At 45.6% G+C, this 12,133-nt stretch overlaps 2 protein-coding genes across 5 annotated transcripts in view; one reads left to right on the top strand and one right to left on the bottom strand.

Moving 5' to 3' along the window:
• The window catches only part of CFAP96 (cilia and flagella associated protein 96), a 31,183-nt gene extending 21,241 nt beyond the window's left edge, over positions 1-9,942 (bottom strand). The window contains exons 1-3 of one of the 4 annotated variants that reach the window (XM_077279617.1): positions 9,836-9,942; positions 3,745-3,875; positions 832-1,051 (exon numbers count right to left, since the gene is read on the bottom strand). In XM_077279617.1, the coding sequence (XP_077135732.1) occupies positions 832-1,051; positions 3,745-3,841 (317 nt within the window). In that variant the 5' untranslated portion in view covers positions 3,842-3,875; positions 9,836-9,942. Of the gene's footprint in view, positions 1-831; positions 1,052-3,744; positions 3,876-9,586; positions 9,656-9,729 lie in introns of those variants that run through there. The other 3 variants (XM_077279616.1, XM_077279615.1, XM_077279618.1) reach the window with 3 other exon arrangements.
• UFSP2 (UFM1 specific peptidase 2) overlaps positions 9,920-12,133 on the top strand; it is a 31,639-nt gene continuing 29,425 nt past the window's right edge. The window contains exon 1 of the mRNA XM_077279614.1: positions 9,920-10,063. Within this exon, the coding sequence (XP_077135729.1) occupies positions 10,061-10,063 (3 nt within the window). The 5' untranslated portion in view covers positions 9,920-10,060. The remainder of the gene's footprint in view (positions 10,064-12,133) is intronic.

Below are 12,133 nucleotides of genomic sequence, written 5' to 3'. Positions count from 1 at the left end.
CTGAAAGAAAAATGAATGCAGCACGTTATCAGCAAATGCTGAAGGCAAATTTGCAGTCATCAGCCCGGAAGATGCGCATGGGACGTACTTGGACGTTCCAACATGATCCGAACATAAGGCCAAGTCGACCTGTCATTGGCTACAGCAGAACAAAGTGAAGGTTCTGGAGTGGCCATCTTAGTCTCCTGACCTCAATATCATTGAGCCACTCTGGAGAGATCTCAAGTGCGCAGTTCATGCTAGACAACCCAGGAATTTACAGGAACTGGAGGTTTTATGCCAAGAAGAGTGGGCAGCTTTACCATCTGAGAAAATAAAGAACCTCATCCACAACTACCACAAAAGACTTCAATCTGTCATTGATGTTAGAGGGGGCAATACACGGTATTAAGAAATGGGGTATGTGAACTTTTGATCAGGGTCATTTGGATGTTTTGGATTGTCATTATGATTTAAAAATAGAAAACACAGTAGTTTGACAATAAATGGCTTCACCCAACCACTAACCATGAGTGGAGGAATAGTTTTGGTGTTATCATTCATATTCTCTGAAAAAAAGAAAGCAAAAACTCTGCCGGGGTATGTAAACTTTTGAGCAAAACTTCATACTGATGTGTAATTCCAATCGTCGTCTTCTGGGAAAACTCTTTGCGGTTTGCCCAAGTCTAAAAGATATTGTGTGTACATACACCAACTGTTTGGCTTCTGAGCAGCAGAAGTGAAAAAAAACAAATGTCCCCCATCTGATTTACTCCCTTTCTTGAGGCTCTTTGACCACTCAGCAACCTTTTCCTATGCAGACCGTTGCCATTTCAGGGCTGTGTTACTTACGGCTTCTTTTCCCCATTAGATGGGAGGAATGTTTTTCCTAAGTTCTTCTTCGCCTGCTGCATCCGATACTGTCGCCTTTGTCTTAATGGATCGGAGTAGGCTTCTCCTTCAAACGTTCTTTTGAACTGTGTATCAAAGTAACCACCTAATGTATTTGCCATGGATTTGGCGCCGCCAGGAAACATCTGTCTGTTCTTACTTGCAGCTTCATTAAACGGCTCTGGAAAAACACAATTGGAACAATTTACCCTTGTTAATAAGGTCTGTCCCTACACCGTCAGATTATACATACATTTCCATATGAAATAACAGAGGAACAGCACAACATGAAGTTCTATGTAGAGTCTCACCAGAATTGTTATTTCATTGGCAATATAACTACTTACTAAGACAGACGTGACATAAAATAATGCATCATTTAGAGCAGGTCCTTTATAAAGTATTGGAGGTAACTTGACATTTGAATTTAGGAAATGCTCATTTGGCATTAAAAAAAATTGGAAACTATAAACGAAAAATTGACACATTTTATAATAAATTTGGAATTCATCTGTTTGGTGTTTTGACTTGTCCCAAGTTATATCTCTTGCATAGAGGTGCAAGTATTTGCTAAGTTTCTGAAACTTTTTATGTAGATGCTTTCCCTGGATGTAATAGCATATTCTACGTCAACTGTGGGTAATTAGAACAGGCTCAGAAACTAAGCCCATGTCATACCTGGCAGATGATGGCTGTGTCACACAGTTAGCATTTGCCCGTAATTCCAGCAATCAAAGCTAGCTGCATACACTGCTGTTAAACCATTTAGGACATCAAACAGCATGTCAATTCTTTTTGCGTTTCTGCAGCGTTTCCGCACCCACTGACTTCAATTGAGTCAGTCAAATCCACAGCAAAAACGCAGGTATAAAAATGTTTGTGGATTTGCTGAGTTTTTGTTTTGTGTTTTACCGGATTCCTATGGTGTTTCCCACGCTGTCATCTGTGTGACAGCGTGGGAAACACCGGCGTGGTAGTTCTTATCGGCGGTAACGCAACCGCCGGTAAGATAGCCGCTGTGTTGTCATGCTGGCAGATGTCAGCGTGACCCCACAGCAGTGACTCACCCTCGGTAAAGCTATAGCTGATACTGTCGGTCACAGCTCTTCAGCATCATGCTGTCAGAGGTCAGCGTGACCCTGCAACTCTGACAAGCAGGCGTGGGCCGATGAGACTACTGCTCCCATCGGGCTACATCTGCTGTCACTGATAACAGAGACAGAAGGTGCCGCTGATGGGAGACGTAGTCTCATCTGCAGGCGCCTGTGCTCATAGTTAAAAAAAAAAAAAGGAAAATTACATACACATTCAAATAAATATGAAAACCCATTATACTCATCTTAACGCCCAATCCCCGATGCCCTCGTCTCCTAGAAATAACGTAAAATAATAAACCAACATCTACTCAACTGTCCGCTGTAGTCCACGTAACCCCGAGTGTGCCACAGCGATCTCACCTGTAGAACAGTCACATCGGGAGATGTGTCCTCTCTACCCGGCCACCGGCGGTACACTGCAGAAGCGATTACCTCCCATCAGTGTATCACAGAGCTGCCGTGAGAGTTCACCAGAGTTCATCAGCTCCGGTGCTCTCATGGCACTGCTGCATGAGAAGTTTCCCAAGCAGCGGTGCCGTAAGGGAGATCACCGGAGCTGATCAGTTGATGAACTCTGGTGAACTCTCACGGCAGCTTAGTGATACACTGCGGGAGTATCGCCGGCTGTCAAAGTGATTAGGATTGTTGTGGGACATTATGGATTATCTTCTCGGCGGACAGGTGAGGAATATTGTGGTTTATTAGTTTATTTTTGTTGCAGGCGTCTGTGGAATAGGCGTTCGGTGAGTATAGTTTAATTAAGATTATTAAAGGAGTCTGTGTCATTATTTCAAATAAAGGACTTTATTCTGGGTCTCTGTGTTTTTATACAATATCACTATGGGGTTAGTCTTATAGACACCTCTCCATTACTAACCTGTGGGAGCCCAGGCAATTTCTTTTTTTCATTTTTTTTTCTTTAAAATTAACAGTTGCTGTCTGGTTACAGCCTATGCATGTTCGTTCTGTTTAATGCTCCTACATAGGTTGGTGACAATGTGTGTGTTTCTGTTTACTTATCGGCTTAGTAATGAGGGTGTCGAGCTGACACCTGTTCATTACTAAGACTAGAGCTAGGTGTCAATGACAGCTGCTGACACCAAGCCCTACTACTGCATCAGCATGAAAAAGGTGGTGTGGAACCAAGAAATTACATCACAAAACTTTATTTAGCTCAAAAAAGCATTCATTGCTGTACAAAACGCATGCAAAAATGCACATTTTTTCCGCAGCATTTTTTTCCTGCCAAGAGATGCAGAAACCTTGCAGAAATTTCGTCAAGCAAATACTCAACGTGCGCACATAGCCTAAAGGTCCATCAACACAAAAAAAGTTATTTTTTTTTGTAACATTCATGACTAAACTATTTACTGCCCAGTAAACGCTGTTTTTCAGTACATTATATGTTAAAGGAATGGAGTCATTCCAAACAACAACTCGTCCCCACAAAACCAATCTCTCGTCTGGATGTGTCGATGGAAGAGTAAAGAAGCTATAACTCTTGGAAGAAGGGAAGAAAAAAAAAACAAAGAGAAAAAAATCACTGGTCATGAACAGGCTAATAGATTGCATCAGATTAGAAAATGTGCCCGCTTTCTCCCAGAAGCAGCGCCAGTCACCTAAATGCAATAGTCAGGCCGTAGACAAGAGGAGCGGATTCTGGAACAAAGCAGCCATATTTTTTAGTCTGTTAGTACCCAATCTCATGAACACATTGGGAATTCTTCTTCTATTATACATCTTGGCATTATACATAGATTTGATAAAGCCAACTTACTAGAACAGGGCGTGACGTATTTATCTCCTATACTGATGTAGGCCATCTCACGGAACAGACCGATCCGGTCCATATCGGATTTTACTTCGCTTGGCATTGTTGTAAAGTGCTGATCTTACACACCTTGTATTCTAAGGAAAAGAAAGTACGGTAATATGTTATAGGCAATGGTGTCATCCAAAAGTGTGGTCATCAGTTAGATTAAAGGAGCTGCTCACTATTCCTGATGGAATAGTAAACGCTGCAGCAGATCAGCGACCACAGATTGGTTGCAGCAGGCATGGGGCATTACAGGAACCAAACAAGTTTGGGAGGTAAGTACAGAGTGTTTTTATATTAGTTTGCTCTATGGAGCTATTATAAACAGGTTGTTCAATAGTGGATGACCCCTTTTTCAATGTCAGCAACCCTTCTAAGAATATTGTAAAATATTGCTGCTCGTACTGCGCTCATGATAGGCTGAAAACACTTCTCTGCAGGCTCATCATTATCCTCACAGACAGGATTCCAAGAACAGGTAACACCTTTATTATAACGCTGGAGGAAGATAACACTGGGCCAACCATTGTCATTGATGATGGAGACATCTCCTCTTGTCTGAACAGTGAGGCTGCTTTCACACTAGCGTCGGTACGGGGCTGTCGCGCTGTGTCGGCCCGACGTACCGACGCATACTGTGAAAAAAATGCCCGACGTGGGTCCGGGGAGGAGGGGGCGGAGTTTCGGCCGCGCATGCACGGTCGAAAATGGTGGTCTCGACGCACAAAAAAAGTTACATGTAATGTTTTTTTGTGGCGGCGGTCCGCCAAAACACAACGCAACCGTCGCACAACGGTTGAGACGTGTGGCAATGCATCGCTAATAAAAGTCTATGGAGAAAAAACGCATCTTGCGGGCAACTTTGCAGGATGCGTTTTTTCTCCACAACGACGCATTGCGACGTACAGTGCCCGACGCTAGTGTGAAAGTAGCCTAACCTCTACACGTCACCCGAGCATGCCTACAAAACTCTTCTATAGAAATGTGAAAAAAGGAGCAAACTGCTCATCTGTCCAGGTGCATGACAAAATACTCTAGTAACAGTCCAAATGATAGCCAGCACTCACATCAGCTTAAAAGAATTGTTTTATTGATCCAGTTGTATAAAAGGCACAAAAAAAGGTTGAACACAACAGCACAAAAATTAAAAAGGCAAAAAAGGAATATCCACTGCGCTCCCAGGCAACATGTTTCAGACCGACACGGTACAAGGCTTGACAAAAGACCATGTAGGTCTGAAACATGTTGCCTGGGAGCGCAGTGGATATTCCTTTTTTGCCTTTTTAATTTTAAGACTATGTTACTTAGCTATGCTCTGCTAGCCACGATTCTGGCAGTTTAACCCTTTAGATACTGTGGTCCCTAAAGGCTCCACCATGGGAGTTGGTTTACCATGGCTTACAGGACTGTAATCAGAGGCATGTTCTAATAGTTTGCCTGTCAGTGTTACGAAGTACTGTAAGTATGGCAGTGTATTATGTGATTATCTGAGCGATCAAACTCACTGAAGTTCAAATAACCTAGTGAAGCCAAAACAAAAAAATCTAAAAAAATTTAAATTGTGTAAAAACAAACCTCAAACACCCATTTTGTCCATTAAAAAATACTTTAGCAATTTAAAAATATAAAAATGTACATAATTACTGAACCTGTAACAATCCACAATATTAAATTATCAAATTTTTTTAACCTGATCAAAAGTACTATTTTTGCTTGCTCCAGCTCACCAAAAAAAAAAAAAACATAATAAAAAGGCAACTCAAAAAATACATACCTCAAAAATGTCACATATAAAAGCTACCGCTCGCTCTGCAAAAAAAGCTCTCCCCCAGCTTGGTCGCTTTTTCTGTATATTGTTTTTATCATGCAGCATTGGTAAAACATAGAGAAAACATTATTCATACTACACAGCTGATGGCAAGAAAAATAAAAAGCAGGGGCTGTCCACTACTTATATACTGAAGACTTGAGTTGGTGTGAATCGATTCACAGGACCAGGTCCATTGGCCATGTCGGTAACATCTTGTGCCTGGATGAAGGCCCTGATAATCGCCTCCTGGCATCTGCGGCTCTTCTTCTGATTAGCCAGCCTGGTAGTCACATGTGTATTGCACTGCAGCAATGACGTCGCGCCGGGCCAGCTTGACAAATGAAGAGCCTCAGATGCCGTGAGGTAGGAGGTGGTTCTCAGGGGTCCCATCCAGTGGTCGCAGATTACTAACGTGGTCGATGGGCCAGTCCCTGGAAACCGATTTGCACCAACGCTATAGAAAACCTATCCCTAAGAAATGTCATCAACATAAGATCTAGGGGGGTCTACACCGGGCCTCCCCACCAATCAGTTGATATCAACTCTTGCAGGGGTCACATTTAAACAATGTATAAAGCAGAAGAGCACAGCTCTGTACATCATCCAGTGCTGGCTGCTGCAGATTAGCTAGTATTCTCTTCAATAGGAGCTGAGCTGCTCTACCTAGTGGGGGTTTCAGGTGTTGGACACCCCCCAATCTTACGTTGATGACCTGTCTTTGGGATAGGTCATCAGCATAAGAGTAGAGGATAACCTCTTTATGGTAAGTGATCACTTTGTAGAGTGCAGTTGAAAAATAAAATTGCGCATCCAGGAAGCCACAAGGTCTTTAGCTACGAATATGGAGGATATTACTGACATCTGATTATTGTTAATCATACTCTGAAGAACACAGACGACTCCAGTCTCGTTATCACTAATGAGTGAAACTGGAAGGTGTGAAAGCCTGGGAATTATTTATAAGCCTGTGTCCAGCGACTATACATTATTAACAGAGACTAACGAGCAGCGCTTCACGTCTGAACGATTCAGTAATGTCATTCAGAACTCTGCGGGTGACAACACCGTTCTTCTGTTCTTCCATGACTTCTATACTTTTTCAATCAGGGAACCAATGACATAGAGGATTTGTTTTTTCAAAAGTGAATTACAAAATGGAAGTTGCGCTGTGATTGGTTGATATACGTAGAGCTTTTCTTTTACACAGTTAAATCTTTAAAAATTCTCTTGATTTTCTAGCTGTCTTCACAAAACCTCTGACACGTCAAAGTAAATAGGCAGAAGTTCCGATCACTGTTAGGCCGTGGGCACATGAGTCAATATGCAAGTAACGATGTCTGGGCTGACTTCAGGGCTTCCGGCCTGGGCCTACAGCATCATAGACGCATATGAGCCTGTTCGTTTGGGTTGGGGGACACATGGTAAAGTCCAGGCCTCACATCCTGTATATGGACCATTAAGTGTAGTCGTGTGAACTTGGCCTCACAGAAGGGCAGAACTCTCCTGCTAGGACTGTGCACAAACACTCAGGTTCATTTCTTTCTCCGATGAAACCCTGTATTCTGTATTCACAAGTGAGTTTATCTCCAGATTGTGATTGCTGACTGTTCACACCACATGTGAGCCTTCCATTGGAGATATAATCCAGAAGTATTTCCTGGCTCTATCTCCAGTGAAAGCCTCCAAGGCTACAGCAGTATATGTAGGGTCTTATTGCAAAAAAATCTACCGTAGATTGCACAGAACATGTGGTTTTACAGAATGTCTATGTCTGCAATGGTATCGTAGACTATGCTCTTGTATGCAGTAAGAGTGGATGCGCTGTAGCTGGCCACACTCATCAGCTAGCAGCGGACAAGTTACTGATCAGCTGGCAGCTATCTCACCCAACTACCCCATCCACAGGAGCACTCGGCATGGGCGGACTGACTCTAGTCATGGGCGGACCGACTCTAGTCATGGGCGGTCCAACTCTAGTCATGGGCGGTCCAATTCTTTTTGGTAGCCTAAGTCATTTTGACTCCACTCACCAGAAAGTCAGTTCTTTTAGATCCCAAACAGATCCCTATTAAATCCGTGTCCTATCACAAGTAAGCACATATTTATGGTAAAATCACCACCATCTATCCTACCACCACCCATCTGTAGAAAGCCAATGGCAGAGGATTTTTTAGGAGTTTCAGCTTCAGCAGCAGGATGGTGTAACTTTGCATCAATGAGACTTGGAACCTGCAGAGAGGCTCTCACTGAGGTGAGGCTCCCATACGAGAGCTGACTGGTTCATAAATGACCCATCAATATTCGGATCACCCACGCGCTCCCTTGTTCTCTATGAGAGACCCACTGCCAGAACCAAACAAAAGGACAAAGCAAACACAACACAAGGCTAGGGAGATTAACCTTCCAACCTACTAATACTTATGTCCCCGATCAGTCAGGAGGCTACCAGACATATTAGATGGAGGCTACATCGGCCACTTTCTGGTGAATGGGGATCCATACTTTTTTGTTAATTTCACTTATATAGCGCCAACATATTCCGCAGCCCTATAAAGATGGCATAATCACTTTCCCCTACAATCTAAATCCCCAAACCCATGCAAACACAGACATTGGGAGCATCCGGAAAAAGTAAGAGTGTAAGAACTTAGACCCCAGTACTTCCTCCCATTCACTAGGACCCTCTCTTACACATTTTCCAGATTTTCTCAGACCGTAACGAGACAACAGTGGACATCACCGACTGACTACAATGATCACTAACATGGCGGAAAATGTGACCATGACGGAACCGCTGTGGATAGCGACCATGGGAAGGAAGAGGATTTATTCTTCTAGAAGACCTTACTCTGCGAAGAGCTGAGAGACCCCTGCACAGTCCCCTCATGTCTCATTGCCCCTCATGGTGACCCCAGCTCCTAGGTGTGACATGTAGTGTGTGGTGACACTGAGACCCCTGCACATTCCCCTCATTATGTCTCATTGCCCCTCAGGTCGCCCCAGCTCCTACCTAGGTGTGACATGTAGTGTGTGGTAACACTGAGACCCCTGCACATTCCCCTCATGTCTCATTGCCCCTCATGGTGGCCCCAGCACCTAGGTGTGACATGTAGTGTGTGGTGACACTGAGACCCCTGCACAGTCCCCTCATTATGTCTCATTGCCCCTCATGGTGGCCCCAGCTCCTACCTAGGTGTGACATGTAGTGTGTGGTGACACTGAGACCCCTGCACATTCCCCTCATTATATCTCATTGCCCCTCATGGTGGCCCCAGCACCTAGATGTGACATGTAGTGTGTGGTGACACTGAGACCCCTGCACAATCCCCTCATTATGTCTCATTGCCCCTCATGGTGACTCCAGCTCCTAGGTGTGACATGTAGTGTGTGGTGACACTGAGACCCCTGCACATTCCCCTCATGTCTCATTGCCCCTCATGGTGGCCCCAGCACCTAGGTGTGACATGTAGTGTGTGGTGACACTGAGACCCCTGCACAGTCCCCTCATTATGTCCCATTGCCCCTCATGGTGGCCCCAGCTCCTAGGTGTGACATGTAGTGTGTGGTGACACTGAGACCCCTGCACAGTCCCCTCATTATGTCTCATTGCCCCTCATGGTGGCCCCAGCTCCTAGGTGTGACATGTAGTGTGTGGTGACACTGAGACCCCTGCACAGTCCCCTCATTATGTCTCATTGCCCCTCATGGTGGCCCCAGCTCCTAGGTGTGACATGTAGTGTGTGGTGACACTGAGACCCCTGCACAGTCCCCTCATTATGTCTCATTGCCCCTCATGGTCGCCCCAGCTCCTACCTAGGTGTGACATGTAGTGTGTGGTGACACTGAGACCCCTGCACAGTCCCCTCATTATGTCTCATTGCCCCTCATGGTCGCCCCAGCTCCTACCTAGGTGTGACATGTAGTGTGTGGTGACACTGAGACCCCTGCACAGTCCCCTCATTATGTCTCATTGCCCCCACACACTGACCATACCTGACCTCAGCCTCCAGCGCCTCCTTAGCTCTTTAGCTCTGAGCTGAAAGTTTGTTACCAGTGGTTGCTATGGAAATGGACTGGGTCAAGTGGGCTGCCGGGCTTTATTTATTCACACAAACACCGCACATTTATACCATTACCTGTTTCTTAATTATAGCAGTGATTTGACTAAAACAAATGGTTTTTATATGTCTAGAAGAAATGTTTAGAGTTCAGTTATAAGAAGACGCCAAGTTTCTCACACACCGCCCTCCCCCGTCCTGGTAATGGTTCCGCCCTCTCTCGCTTGCACGCTGGGACATGTAGTTTTGTTGCTCGTCATGAAACAGTCACGCATGCGTCGAAAGTACTGAACGCCTTGGTGGGGCGGGGTTTGGGTGACACGTGTGCTGCCGGTAAGTGACAGCTCGTAACCGGAAGCCGGGAGGAAGAGAAGAGTGAAGAGCAGCAGCGGGAGATAGTGCTGGGGACATGGTGAGCAGGAGACGTCTGACAGCACGGAGCATGTGCAGAGCTGGCGGGCGCCACACACCGGCCCCTCCGTGATTATCCACGCATCACTCCACATTATGTGGAAACATATGGCAGCCAGTGAGCTGCTGTGTGTGCTCTGGTGTCGGGCGGACCTGTGGCATCAGTCTGCAGCCTGTGCTGGCAGGTGAGCCTGGGGCCCAGGACATAAGGCCCCGCCCTGCATGGACCCCCTGCTAGTGTGCAGCTTCCCATGTACATAGGTGTCTATGGGAGAGATGTTATAGCTGCTTGTCCTTCAATGTACTGCCACCAGGCGGCGCTCACATCCAGGTGACCCGTCCCAGGGCTTCCAGATGTGATAGCAAAATGGATCAATTATTATTTATTGTTATAGCGCCATTTATTCCATGGCGCTTTACATGTGAGGAGGGGTATACATAATAAAAACAAGTACAATAATCTTAAGCAATACAAGTCACCACTAGTACAGGAGGAGAGAGGACCCTGCCCGCGAGGGCTCACAATCTACAAGGGATGGGTGAGGATACAGTAGGTGAGGATAGAGCTGGTCATACAGCGGTTTGGTTGATCGGTGGTTACTGCAGGTTGTAGGCTTGTCGGAAGAGATGGGTCTTCAGGCTCTTTTTGAATATTTCGATGGTAGGCGAGAGTCTGATGTGTTGTGGTAGAGAGTCCCAGAGTAGGGGTGATACGCGAGAGAAATCTTGTATGCGATTGTGGGAAGAGGAGATAAGAGGGGAGTAGAGAAGGAGATCTTGTGAGGATCAGAGGTTGCGTGTAGGTAAGTACCGGGAGACGAGGTCACAGATGTATGGAGGAGACAGGTTGTGGATGGCTTTGTACGTCACGGTTAGGGTTTTGTACTGGAGTCTCTGGGCAATGGGGAGTCAGTGCAGGGATTGACAGAGGGGGGACAGGTGGATTAGTCGGGCAGCAGAGTTTAGGATGGATTCACATATCTGTCAATATCCGAGAGACTGAGAGCGTGTCCTGTTCTCATTCTTGTTTGCGGATCAGACTCGGCCATAAGAATCTATAGGAATCCGTTATAACCAGAAGACAGGCCTTGTACTGCAGCTTTCCATGTGATAGTCACTGGTTCTTATCTGATGCATTGCAAAGAGTTAATAAAGAGCCTGACTCTCACCTGCTCCAGTTAGGAATGGCTGCAACTAGGATGACAGCTAACAAACCTCAGCATGGGGTATCCGTCACTGGGGCGCTCAGTAGACCCTGCTGCTGTGCGGTGCGGCCCCATCCCCCGACAGCCAAGTGCTGACACCTACCCCGCAAACTTACTGGGCTGTGACAGACCAGAAGCCGCCTCCCTGACACTTCTGGGTCTTTGATGGGCAGAACATGTCCCTATTATGTGAAGCCAAAAATAATTTCCCAGTTGGAATATTAACAGTAATATATGTAAAGGAAAAAAAGAAATCTAGGGGAAAGCAATTATAATAACTAGGGATGAGCGGATAGCTGCGGATAATTCCTTATCCGAATAGCTACAGCAGGAACCCGGATACCTGGAGCGCCCCCGATAATCAGCTGTCCGGCACCGCAGCTGCATGTGTCGCTGCTGTGTGACAGTCACATATATGGAGGAGAGCCTGAGTGTTGTGACTGTCACACAGCCGAGACACATGCAGCTGCGGCACCGAACACCTAATTATCGGGGGCGCTCCAGGTATCCGGGTTCCCGCTGCAGCTATGCGGATAAGGAATTAGAGTAAAAAAGGAACACCACATTAATTTCAAGCGGGTGCCAGGCCTCCAGGCAAACTGTCCAATACTTGCCAAGGTAAACAGAAGAAGAAATGAAGGCAGCACTCCAATTGTTTCAGGTGAAAAACTTTATTCTGCCCCACGCATCCTGGGCAAGGTTTCGGCTCCTCCTGAGCCTTTGGAGTGCTGCCTTCATTTCTTCTATTCAGATAAGGAGTTATCCAAAGCTATTTGCTCATCACTAGTAATAACTATCGAATAAAGTTTATTAATAACTATATACTCATGAATACTTAGTGGTGGGAAAAGGTCAGACTATAAGGC

Source organism: Ranitomeya variabilis, chromosome 1 (genome assembly GCF_051348905.1).
Source record: "Ranitomeya variabilis isolate aRanVar5 chromosome 1, aRanVar5.hap1, whole genome shotgun sequence".
Taxonomy (NCBI): Eukaryota; Metazoa; Chordata; class Amphibia; order Anura; family Dendrobatidae; genus Ranitomeya; species Ranitomeya variabilis.
Note: the sequence above shows the minus strand (reverse complement) of the source record. Positions and strands in the feature narration are given on the sequence as shown.